Raw genomic sequence first — 13,376 nt, forward strand, 5'->3', positions numbered from 1 at the left:
CTCCTGCATATTCTCTCTGAGTCAGCATCTTCTCTGAAGTTGCATCAGGCCTTTGGCCCACCAGGGCAGGCTTCAGGCAGGTCAGAAGAACAAGGGATGGGTCTGGGGCTGGAGAGGATGTGGCCAAACAGATTGGATACTGGAGACAAAGCTGTGAAGGAGGCCCAGCCAGCCTGGGAGGCCCTCCGTTTCTGGGGAGCAGTCACGCCTACCTGGGATGCCCTCCTTGTCCCGCTGGTTCTCAAAGAGACAAGCGGGCACATGTGCACACACAGACACACACACCCTTGCGGGTAAGGAGTTTTAATGGCCCATGTTAGTCACCCTGCATCAGAGGCATCAGTGTCCTGGGCTCTCACCTCTTTTCTGGACACAATTCTCAAATGTGACAGCTAGCTGACACAACTCATGTGTTAAGGGGTCAGACCACTCTCAATTGCTATGAGCTTACTCTCTGCCAGCAAATGCTCACAAGGAACCCAGGAGGGAGAATTTCTCATCTCCACTTTATAGATAGAGACCAAGTTTCAGAGAGGAGCTTGCCCAATTTCACATAATCAGAAAATGTTGGCACTCTACCATCTAACTCCACTGCCCCGCTTCTACGATTCCTTTTTTTTTTTTTTTGAAACAGAGTTGCCCAGGCTGGAGTGTGGTGGCTTGATCTCTCGGCTCACTGCAACCTCTGCCTCCCAGGTTCAAGCAATTCTCCTGCCTCAGCCTCCCCTAGTAGCTGGGATTACAGGCGCCCACCACCATGTCTGGCTAATTTTGTGTGTTTTTAGTAGAGATGGGGTTTCATCATGTTGGCCAGGCTGGTCTCAAACTCCTGACTGCAGGTGATCCACCACCTCAGCCTCCCAAAGTGCTGGGATTACAGGCGTGAGCCACCGTGCCTGCCCTTATGATTCCTTTTTCTTTCCCAATTATTCACACTAAGAAAAATGGGTGGAAATTGTAGGGAATTTAATTTTGCCTTAATATAAAGATTGTATATGCCCAGGAGCCATCAAACATGAGTTACCTTAGGCAGTACTGAGGTTCCCATCCTCCAGGTATGCAAGCGGAAGCTCACCGACCCCTCGGTGGAGATGCCCAGAGAGTGAGGGACAGTGAACTGAATGAAACTTCTATGTTGCCGGGGGCGATGGCTCACACCTGTGATCCCAGCACTTTGGGAGGCCGAGGTGGGCAGATCACCTGAGGTCAGGAGTTTGAGACCAGCCTGACCAGCATGGAGAAATCCCATCTTTACTAAAAATACAAAACTAGCCGGGCATGGTGGTACATGCCTGTAATCCCAGCTACTCGGGAGGCTGAGGCAGGAGAATCTCTTGAATCCAGGAGGCAGAGGTTGCAGTAAGCCGAGATCGCGCCACTGCGCTCCAGCCTGGACAACAAGAACGAAACTCCATCTCAAAAAAAAAAAAAAAAAAGAAAGAATCTTCCATGTCGTGCCGGCCCTAGGATCTTGCAGTTTTGTGATCAGTGAATCCCCTTTTAACCACAGGCTTATGAGTTAAGATTGCATTCAGCTGTAAGTTGCAGAAAAACCCAAGTAATTACAGCTGAAGCAAATAGGAACATATATTTCTCATGAATCCAAAGCCTAGACATAGGAAGTGCTGGCATTCTTTTGGTGGCTGGTAGCTCTGCCTTTCTCTTGACCTTCTCTTCAAGGTTGCCACATGCCTTAGGAGCAGCTCCTGACTTCATGTTCCCACCATACTCAAAGGCAGGAAGCATGGAGTAGTTGGCGGCTGGGAATGGGGGAGAAGGAGCAGAGAGTTTCTTCTTGCACACCCTCTTTTTTTTTTTTTTTTTGAGACGGAGTTCCGCTTTTGTTGCCCAGGCTGGAGTGCAGTGGTGTGATCTCAGCTCCCTGAAACCTCCACCTCCTGGGTTCAAGCAATTCTCTTGCCTTCAGCCTCCCGAGTAGCTGGAACTACAGGCACCTGCCACCACGCCCAGCTAATTTTTTGTATTTTTAGTAGAGACGGGGTTTCACCATTTTGGCCAGGCTGGTCTTGAACTCCTTACCTCAGGTGATCCACCTGCCTCGGCCTCCCAAAGTGCTGGGATTACAGATGTGAGCCATGGCGCCTGGCCCATGCTCTCTTCTTGTCTTTCCCCAAATGCTCAAGGCCGACTTCTCTTCATATCTCAGAGGCTAGAACTTGGTTATCTGACTACCTCTAGCTGCAAGGGATGCTGGGAAAGCAAAGGGAATAAGATCCTTCTCCTGGAGCCAGGCATATTGATGCCCAAACAATATTGGGTTTCAGTTGGCAGGGAAGGGGGCAATGGCTATTAGGAAACCAGGTAATGGTGTCTGTGAATTATGTGCTCAACAAGAGAAACTTTCAATACCTTAACCCAGGAGGAGTCTCAGGCCCTGAGGCAGGGCTGAGTCATGCTTCTTGGTGCCACATTCAGTCCTAGAGATCTGCATTCATGTCCTCTTCATGTGTTCACTGAATGACCATAGTGTGCCTGGCACCATGTTTTGGACTGTGGGGGGCATAAGGAAAATGTCAAAATGTCCCTGGTCTCCAAAAGTAAGTAGGCAGTTGGGCTTTGGGCTCTGCAGAAGCAAGTGACCAAGAGCCCAACCTTTATATAGCTTGCATTTTGTTTCCAACGGCCAGTACTGCTGTAGACTCTCAATTTCTGTTGCTTTTCAGCATCACACGCCTGCACAGCAGGGGCATAATCTAACCACAGCTCAAAGAACCAGATGGTCCCAGCTTACAATGGTTTGACTTTTTCAACCTTATGATGGTGTGAAAGTGACATGCGTTCAGTAGAACATCAGTAAATTACATGAGATATTCGACACTTTATTCTAAAATAGGTTTTGTGTTATTTTGCTCAGCTAATGTAAGCATTCTGATTGAGCACATTTAAGGTAGGTTAAGCTAAGCTATGATGTTCAGTAGGTTAGGTGTATTAAATGCTTTTTTTTTTTTTTTTTGAGACAGGATCTCACTATGTCACCCAGGCTGGAATGCAGTGGCATGATCATGGCTCACTACAGCCTTGACATCCTGGGCTCAAGCGATCCTCCCCCCTCAGTCCCCCAAGTAGCTGGAACTACAGGCGTGTGCCACCATACCTGGCTAATTTTTTTTTTTTTTTGGCCGGGGGTGGAGATGGAGTCTCTCTCTGTTGCCTAGGCTGGAGTGCAATAGCACGATCTTGGCTCACTTCAGCCTCCACCTCCCAGGTTCAAGCAATTCTCCTGCCTCAGCCTCCTGAGTAGCTGTGACTATAGGCGCATGCCGCCACATCCAGCTAATTTTTTTTTTTTTTTGTATTTTTAGTAGAGATGGGGTTTCACTGTGTTGCACAGGCTGGTCTCGACCTCCTGAGCTCAGGCAATCTGCCCACCTCGGCCTCCGAAAGTGCTAGGATTACAGGCATGAGCCACCAGGCCCGGACTTATTTTTTTATATTTTTAGTGGAGATGGGGTTTCACCATGATGCCCAGGCTAGTCTTGAACTCCTAGGCTCAAGCAATCCATCCACCTCAGGCTCCCAAAGTGCTGGGATTACAGGCGCGAGCCACCACACCTACCCATTAAATGTATTTTCTTTTTTCTTTTTTTTTTTTTTTTTGGAGAGAGTCTCACTCTGTCACCCAGGCTGGAATGCAGTGGCACGATCTCGGCTCACTGCAACCTCCGCCTCCCGGGTTCAAGTGATTCTCCTGCCTTCGCCTCCTGAATAGCTGGGATTACAGGCATGCGCCACCACACCTGGCTAATTTTTTGTATTTTTAGTAGAGACGGGGTTTCACCGTGTTAGCCAGGATGGTCTCGATCTCCTGACCTCGTGTTCCACCCGCCTCAGCCTCCCAAAGTGCTGAGATTACAGGCATGAGCCACTGCGCCCAGCCTAATTTTTGTATTTTTAGTACAGATGGGGTTTCACCATGTTGGCCAGGCTGGTCTCCAGCTCCTGACCTCAGACGATCCACATGCCTTGGCCTCCCACAGTGCTGGAATTACAGGCATGAGCCACCGCACTGGGTCCAGAGCTTTTCAGCATGTAGTCTCATTTGCTTATTTTTGCTATTGTTGCCTGTGCTTTTGGTGTCTTATCCAAAAAATCACTGTCAAATCTAATGTCGTGTAATACTTCCCCTATATTTTCTTCTAGGAGTTTTAAGGTTTCAGGTCTTATATTTAGGTCTTTAATCAATTTTGAGTTTATTTTTGTGTGTGCTATAAGATAAGGGTCCAATTCCATTCTTTGGCATGTGAATATTCAGTTTTCCCAACACCATTTATTGAAAAGACTGTCCTTTTCCTAGGGTGTCTCCTTGGTGCCCTTGTTGAAACTTAATTGACTGTACAGGCTTGGGTTTATTTCTGGGCTCTGTATTCTCCCCTTCCCCTTCTAACTTCTTAGACATTGGGTATCTTTGGGAACTTCTTAGACACTGGGTATCATTGGGTTTCCAGCTTGCCATCTCTCCTTCATAGGTTTTCTCTGAATGGGGAGAGCTCATGTAACACAATGGAAGTCTGGTTATCAGTCTGATACAGTTAGTACAGGACAGCATATTCTACCAAGGTATGGTTCACATTGTTTTGCTGTGACTTACAAGGGGGTGTTCTAAGTACAACCATAGATTACCTCCAAACTCCCCAGCCCTTGCATCCTAAGCCCAACATCCAGGACCGCACGTTTGGCTCAGTTCTGGTGGCTGAATGTGGAACCTTAGGTCCAAAATCTGAAATAATTAACTCCAAAATGTAACCTGAATATAACAGGCACCACGCACAAACAAGCGAGCTATCATCTAACTCGAAAAGCCTCACCACACACTGAGACTTCCTAAAACTCCACTTGACTCATTCTCTCCCCAACCCCACACCACAGTCACTGCTCCAGTCTTTCTCACTCTTTCCTAGGCTCCCCTTCCTTTCTTCTTTTCTTGTCCCTCTTTTCTCTTGCCTCCCAGAAGATTCAGATTCTGCACTTTCCAACTGTGTGACCTTGAAAAAATTGCTCAACCCCTGTGTCCCTACCTGCAAAACAGAGGCGATAACAGGACAGACCCCACAGGTTTGTTGTAGGACGAAACGAGATCATGTGCATAAGGCACCTAGAGCTGCCCCTAACATCTAGTAAGTGCTCCATAAACATCATCAATTCTTCAGACACATGGATGTTTTGTGTACCTTCTTTCACATTTCTGAAATTTAAGGTCGTGGAACTGAAATATCACGTGTGAACTGGGCTTTCGGGGGGTAGATTACAGAGTGGGCTGAAGGCAGAAAGGGGTTGGGGTGGGAAGGGAGCTTTGGTCTCCTCTGGGGGTCTTTCATTCATGCCCCAACTGGGAAAAGACCCCAAGCCCAACAGTGTCCCTTCCTGCTTCCTCCCTCATATCACCTCCCGCCCCCCCGAAACCTGCACCATGCCCACCCCAGCCCAGCCCACCCAGGCCCCAACTCTGTGGGCAGCAAACATTAAAAAAGCTCTTTATTTCAGTGATGGCGCATCACTCCTTCCCCCTTCCCTCCACTCAGGGCGGAGGCTCTGGGGAACAGGGCGGAGCACAGAGCTCTGGGTAGGGAGGACAGCAGGTGTAGGAGGAGGCAGCAAGAAGGAGGGAGCACTAGAAGAACATTTCCTCAGGCAGCTTCTGCCTTCCAATTTTCTGACAATGGCCAAAGGCAATGGCAGACCATTTCTCACTCTTCCAATATACACAAGTCAGGTTCTGCAGGCAGGGACACTGTCTATATTGGCCAAAGAATGCCTGGGAAAGACAGGACTTTGACCTTGACCTTGCGGGCAGCTCGTCCCTGAGCCCCCAAGCCCAGCCCAGCCCAGCTCCAGGGCCTCCCTGCTTGCCCACAGCCAGGAGCCAGGGATAAAGGATAACTTGACAGCTGCTCAGAGTGGCACCTCTGGCTGCCTTCTCCAGGCTGGCTCCTGGATTGCTCAGTGCCCTCCCAGCTCCAGCCCTTGTAACCCTGCCTGTCACTGATCCATCTGCCTGTCCTAAGTCCATGGACACACCATTGTAAGGCCTCCATGTCTTGTCTTTAAATCCTTCTATGGGCAAATCCACTCCCTCCCCTACACACCCAGCTCAGAGGCTGCCTCTGCCCATCCTCCACTAGGAACACCCGGGGCCACAGCAGAACTCCTGTACTGGATAAAGACGGGGCTCTGGGGCAGAGGCCAGACCTAGCTGTGCCCATTTACTGTACTACTTTCGGCATTTACTGAGAGGACCCCTGGAGAATGAGAACCCACATTAGGGAGTGAAGCATCGCCTCCCCGCCCCCAACCAGGATTCCAAGATCCTAGGGTGGGCTGCCATTTTGGTTCCGTCCACAGGCTCCCCCAGAAGGCTTGGAGGTGCAGTCCCACGGGGGAATTCCAGGCTCCGGGACATTTCCGCCCACCTACCCTTCTTTCCTCCCCAGGAATCTGGCCCGCCCCGGCTCCCCCTTCCCCTGAATCCCCTTTGGCTCCCCCCAGGCGCCGATACCCACCAGCGTTTGACACAGGCTGCCCTCGGACCCCTTCTCCGCGCAGTGCGACTCGCAGATGTCTGGAGCCCGTCGGCAGCACCCAGTCTGGCAGTCCTGGTTCCGGATGCAAACCTCCTTGAGGCCCTGCAGGGAGGGACACGGCCCCGCCAAGCTCCACCGCCCGCCTTCCGCCCTCGCCGCCCGGGGCTTTCTCCCTACGGGGCTCTCCCCAGACTGTGTTCCCACCATCATCTCTGGCTCCTGCCAGGCAGGGCGGTCTCTACGTGGGGGCCAGGGTAAGTCTGTACAGATGGAGGGTGCCTGGAGGGGACTGAACGGTTTTTAAAAGGTTTACTCTTGGTGCCCTCAACACAGGTTGCTTCTCATACACACCAGGGTGGTCTAGACTTCCCTGTCTCTCTCTTGCACTTCATTCTGCTGCAGTCTTCTCTCCCGAAAACTCATACTTACCCTTTCACCGGTGGCTGATGGTCACCTACATTCCCCCCACCCACTCCCCCCCGCCACACACATCAATGACCTCCACCCAGTATTGGGGCTTAGGACAGTAATTAACATTATTGATCACAGCCACCCATCATCTCTGACAATTTCAGTAGCCATTCAACAGGCAAATACTGAGCACCTACTGTGTGCCAGGCACTGTTCCAGGCACTGGGAATACAGCTGGGAACAACAGAAACAGAAATCCCTGTCCACCTGCAGCTGACATTCCGGAGCAGCACTGTCCAACAGAGCTTTCTGCAGTGATGAAAATGTGCTTTTTCTGCTCAGTCCAATAGCCACTAGCCACTGCTGAGCACTTGAAATATGGTAGTGCAACTGAGGAGCTGAATTTAAAACTTTTTTCTTTCTTTTCTTCTTTTTTATTTTTTTTCTTTTGAGATGTAGTCTCGCTCCCATCGCGCAGGCTGGAGTGCAGTGGCGCGATCTTGGCTCACTGCAACATCCACCTCCTGGGTTCAAGCAATTCTCCTTCCTCAGCCTCTCGAGTAGCTGCGATTACAGCCGTGCACCACCATGCCCAGCTAATTTTTATATTTTTAGTAGAGACAGGGTTTCACCATGGGCCAGGCTGGTCTCAAACTCCTGACCTCAGGTGATCCACCTGCCTCAGCCTCCCAAAGTGCTAGTAGGATTACAGCTGTGAGCCACCGCGCCCAGCCCTCTTTCTTTCCTTTCCTTTTTTTTTTTTGGACAAGGTCTCACTCTGTCACCGAGGCTGGAGTGCAGTGGTGCAATTATGGCTCACTGTAGCCTCAGCCTCTGGGTTCAAGCAATCCTCCTGCCTCAGCCTCCCACATAACTGGGACCACAGGCATACACCACCATGCCCAGCTAATTTTTCTATTTTTGTAGAGATGTTACAGGTAGTTAGACAGGCATGAGCGGGGTAGGAGAGGGCTCTCCCCCTCCCACCAGGAATGTCAGGTGATGGTTCAACAGTTATCACATTGCCTCTCCAAAAATGACAATTTGGCAGCTAGGCTCCAGGGAGAGACAATCTAATGGTCCATAGCTGTTAACATTAAAGTGTTCACTTGGCCGGGCGCGGTGGCTCAAGCCTGTAATCCCAGCACTTTGGGAGGCCGAGACGGGCGGATCACGAGGTCAGGAGATCGAGACCATCCTGGCTAACATGGTGAAACCCCGTCTCTACTAAAAAATACAAAAAAAAACTAGCCGGGCGAGGTGGCGGGCGCCTGTAGTCCCAGCTACTCGGGAGGCTGAGGCAGGAGAATGGCGTAAACTCGGGAGGCGGAGCTTGCAGTGAGCTGAGATCCGGCCACTGCACTCCAGCCTGGGAGACAGAGCGAAACTCCGCCTCAAAAAAAAAAAAAAAAAAAAGTGTTCACTGAATGCAGGGGCCAGAGAGAAGCAAAAAGGGCTTCCAGTAAAATCTCAGGTGTTGGGTGAGTGAGCCCGGGAACGCACATTAAGAGAAAAAATGGAGGAGTATGAATTTCCGTGGGCGCACTCCACTGGAAAAGGGAAGAAAGTCTCAGACGGGCATGCGTACAACTTCCTAAACACACTGCGTGTGCTCACTACCCAAGGGTAAGGAGGACACTGCACATGTGGTCAGCTCACCCTAAGGGAAGAATCAGGGGAGAGAGGCACGCGACGCTGGAGGTGGCCAAGGTTAAACACTGCACTTGTCCTTCAAGTTGCACACTTGGGACTCTTCCAAGTGTACTTTCCATTCTTTCCTGCTCTAAAGCTTTTTAATAAACTTCCACTCATGCTCTGAAACCTGCCTCAGTCTCTTTGTCTGCTTTATGCCCCTCAGTCAAATTCTTTCTTCTGAGGAGGCAAGAATTGAGGTTGCTGCAAATGCATGCAGATTCATTGCCAATAACTCAGATACCTTCCACCAGTAAGACAGGAGTCTCGCTTTGTTGCCCAGATTGGTCTTGAACCCCTGGGCTCAAACAATCCTCCCACCTTGGCCTCCCAAAATGTTGGGATTACAGCCATGAACCACCACACCTGGCCTGAATTTTAAATTTTGTTGAATTTTCATAAATTTAAATCTAAGTAACTATATGTGGCTAGTGTAAACCAAAAATAAAATTTGAAGCCTCCCACCACCACCAATCCACAGCCATCTCAATGGACTCCCTCCTTGGCCAGAGCACTCTAAAATTTAACCTGAAAGACTGGTTCAGGCCATGACAGGAAGTGGGGGCTGGACATGCCTCATTAATACCCCATTCAGCATTACCATTAACAAAGACCTTAAGTCTGATCAGAAACATGTACAATCTATTTTCTAGGAAGCCTGTTCCTGGAGGCTTCATCTGCATGATAAAACTTTGGTCTCCACAAGCCCTTATCTTAACCCAGACATTCCCTTCTGCTGATAATAGCTCTTTCAACCAATTGCCAATCAGAATATGTTTAAATCTACCTATGACCTGGAATGGAAGTCACGCCCCCCACTTCAAGTTGTCCCGCCCTTCCACATTGAACAAATGTAAACCTTACATGTACTGATTGATGTACTATGTCTCCCTAATGTGTACAAAAGCAAGCTGTACCCCAAAAAACAAAACAAAACAAAACAAAAAAAAGCAAGGTGCACCCCGGCCACCTGAGGCTGTATCACGGGTGTGTCCCTAACCTTGGCAAAGTAAACTTTCTAAATTGACCGAGACCTGTCTCAGATATTTTGGGTTCACACTAGTAACTGCACTATTGGACAAGTAAAGCTCTAAAGAGGGAAGACAGGGAAGAGATACATAAGTGAAATGATAGGGTGTCACAGATAAAACGTTGAGCAAAATAAGTCAGATTTTTTTTTTTTGGAGATAGAGTCTCGCCCTATCGCCCAGGCTGGAGTGCTGTGGCGCAATCTCAGCTCACTGCAAGCTGTGCCTCCCGGGTTCATGCCATTCTCCTGCCTCAGCCTCCTAAGTAGCTGGGATTACAGGTGCCCACCACCATGCCCAGATAATTTTTTTGTATTTTTATTAGAGACGGGGTCTCACTGTGTTAGCCAGGATGGTCTCGATCTCCCGACCTTGTGATCCGCCCACCTCGGCCTAAGTGCTGGAATTACAGGCACGAGTCACCGCACCCTGCACACCCCCGCCTTTTTTTTTTTTTTTTGGAGACAAAGTCTCACTCTACTGCCCAGGCTGGAGTGCAATGGCACGATCTTGGCTCGCTGCAACCTCCGCCTCCCGGGTTCAAGCAATTCTCCTGCCTCAGCCTCCCAAGTAGCTGGGATTACAGGCATGTGCCACCATACCAAGCTAATTTTGTATTTTTGGTAGAGATGGGGTTTCACCATGTTGGTCAGGCTGGTCTCGAACTCTTGACCTCAGGTGATCCACCTGCCTCGGCCTTCCAAAGTGCTAGGATTACAGGCTTAAGCCACTGTGCCTGACCCAGATTTTTTTTTTTTCTAAGTACATACTGTGTGATTTTATCATACAAAGTTCAAAATCAGTCTATAATAATGGAAGTCGCTGGGCACGGTGTAATCATGCCTGTAATCTCAGCACTTTGGAAGGCTGAGGTGGGTGGATCACGAGGTCAGGAGATCGAGACTATCCTAGCTAACGCGGAGAAACCCTGTCTCTACTAAAAATCCAAAAAATTAGCCAGGCGTAGTGGTGGACGCCTATAGTCCCAGCTACTCAGGAGACTGAGGCAGAAGGATGGTGTGAACCTGGGAGGCGGAGCTTGCAGTGAGCCGAGATTGCGCCATTGCACTCCAGCCTGGGCGACAGAGCGAGACTCCATCTCAAAAATAATAATAGTAATAATAATAATAATAATAATAATGGAAGTCAGGAGACAGTTGCCTTTGGTTCTATTGACTAGGGGAGAGTGAGCCTTTTGGGGTGCTGAAAATGTCCTATATCTTGTTCTGATGGCAGTGATGAGGGGGTCTGCATAGATTCAAATCCATTGATTTCTATGTAAACTCAAGATTTGGGCACCTAGTTAGGTGTAATTTTTACCATATATGTTATATATATAAAGCAAGTAATATTTATATTATATATGTATAATCCTATTATGTGTGATTACGTGCTATAAAGAAAATAAAGCAGGAATGGAGGATTGGCTATAGCCGCCTCCCGGCCCCCCTGCTTCCACCCTTGCCAGTGACCTCCCCCAGGTGCCCCCTCACCATCCCCATTCTCGCTTCCACCTCCCCAACCTCCTCAAGTCAGTTCTTCCCAGAACAGCTAGAGGAGTCTTTTTCAAAAGATAATTTCCACAATGTCATTCTCTGGATTCAAAGCCATCACTGGGGCTCTGAATCCACACCTGGCCTGACCCCAGGGCATCTGTGCTTGCTGGCCCTCTGCCCAGAGCACCCTGTCCTGCACTCTTTGCCCGGCTGTCTCCCGCTCCTGCCTCGGGCTGAAGACTTCCTGGACACCAGCAGAGCAGTCCCCATCACCTGGTTGTACTTTGGTCACAACACTTACGACTCTCTGAAATCATCTTATTTATATGTTTTAAAAATAATTTATCTCCCCCTGCTAGCACCTCAGCTCTAGGACACAGATCTTCTGCTCTCATATTCACTGCTGTATTTCTTAGCCCCTTGGACTAAAGTCCTTACACATTGCAGGTGCTTTGTAATGTGTAAGGACTTTAGCAGGTGCTGAATGAATAACTGTTGAATAAATGAGAATATTGTAACTCTGTTCCATTTATCTCTCTGATCTCATCTCCCATGATTTCCACTCTCTCTCACTCCTCTTTGCTATTCCTTGAATATGTCAGCACATTTCCACCCCCAGACCTTTGTCCTGGCTGTTCCCTCCATCTGGAACGCTCTTCTCCCAGAGACCTGCCTGCTTTGCCCATTAGGAAGGACTTCCCTCCCTGTAGGCCTTTGCTAAAATTTCCCATTCTTAGTAAGCTCTTCCCTGAGCACCCCATTTAAAACTGCAAACGCTGGCTGGGTGCTGTGGCTCATGCCTGTAATCCCAGCACTTTGGGAGGCCAAGGCAGGTGGATTGCTTGAGGTCAGGAGTTCAAGACTAGCCTGACCAATACGGTGAAACCCTGTCTCTACTAAAAATACAAAAAAAAACCCCAAAATTAGCTGGGCATGGTGGTGGGTGCCTGCAATCCCAGCTACTTGGGAGGCCGAGGCAGGGGAATCGTTTGAACTCAGGAGGCGGAGGTTGCAGTGAGCTGGGATTGCCCCACTGCACTCCAGTCTGGGTGACAAAGCAAGACTCCATCTCAAAACAAACAAACCAACAAACAAACAAAAAACCCTGCAAACCCTTCTCATACCACCACGTCCCTAGCCCGTTTCTTATTTTCACTTTCCTTGCTTATCACCTGAGATAGATGCCATTATTAACAGCATCTATTGTAGGTTTTACTTCTTTGCCTCACACACTACAGTGACTGCTCCACAAGGGCAAGGATTTTTATCTTTCTTGCTCACAGACCTATCACTAAATGTAGAAAAATAATTTCCATATAGCAGGTACTCAATAAAAATGTGTTGCATGAGTGAATACCTGTCTCCCTCACCACATGTGTGCGTGGGCAGGGGGGCTCTCTCACTTTCACCTCTGTGGCAGCAGCACCTGGCACTGCCCTGGCACAGCTCCCAGGACCAGGGTGTCTTCTCTTTCCTCCGAGACATCCTCCACCCAGCACTCCCTGCTGCCCCCACTTCTGGCCTTCTCCCACACCAGCCTCCATGCCCACTCACTTCCCCAAATAGTACAGGCCTTAGGACAGTGGAGGAGGAGGTGACTGCACTCTCCAGCTTTCTTACCAAAAGGTTGTATTTTGTTGGAGAAAGCCCCTGGTGAGGAGGAAGAGAAAGGAGAATAGAAGGAACAGCAGCAGTAGCCATTGGGGTAGCATCATGGCCCACAAGTGGTGGCGGCTTTTCTAAGGTGCAGCAAAATATCCTGCACACCAACCATGTGGGTGTGCTCCCAGCTGTGGGAACACCAGGTAAAACCAGCACCCAACCCTGTCAGAATTTTCCCATCCTGCACAAAACTCAGGCTAGGCCAATCAGCAAATTCCACCACAATGATTAGTTCAGGCAGACTAAGCCAATCCAATCAGAACCGATCTCAGGATGTTTGCTGAGAATTGTGGAACGGAGATGTTTTCTTTCTCTGAAAGGCACAATATTGATGTACATGGTAGATTTGTGGTTAAGAGCCTGGCCTCTGGGGCAGGATTGTCTGGGTTCAAGTCTCAGTTCCAACCCTTACTCTAGGAGCCTCAATACCCTGTTTGTAAAATAGGGATAATTATAACACCTACTATAGCCCTGTTGTGACAGAAAGATGAGTCAATACAGTTAAGAAAGCACTTTGGGCCAGGCGCAGTGGCTCATGCTTGTAATCC

General features: G+C 49.2%; 1 protein-coding gene across 1 annotated transcript; it reads right to left on the bottom strand.

Moving 5' to 3' along the window:
* Positions 1-5,494: 5,494 nt before the first annotated feature.
* CLPSL1 (colipase like 1) lies at positions 5,495-12,983 on the bottom strand. The gene is given in 4 exon segments (XM_015449504.4): positions 5,495-5,773; positions 6,519-6,641; positions 12,787-12,812; positions 12,815-12,983. Coding segments are annotated over 4 exon segments (360 nt in total). The 5' UTR covers positions 12,882-12,983; the 3' UTR covers positions 5,495-5,629.
* Positions 12,984-13,376: the final 393 nt, after the last annotated feature.

Source organism: Macaca fascicularis, chromosome 4, assembly GCF_037993035.2.
Source record: "Macaca fascicularis isolate 582-1 chromosome 4, T2T-MFA8v1.1".
NCBI lineage: Eukaryota > Metazoa > Chordata > Mammalia > Primates > Cercopithecidae > Macaca > Macaca fascicularis.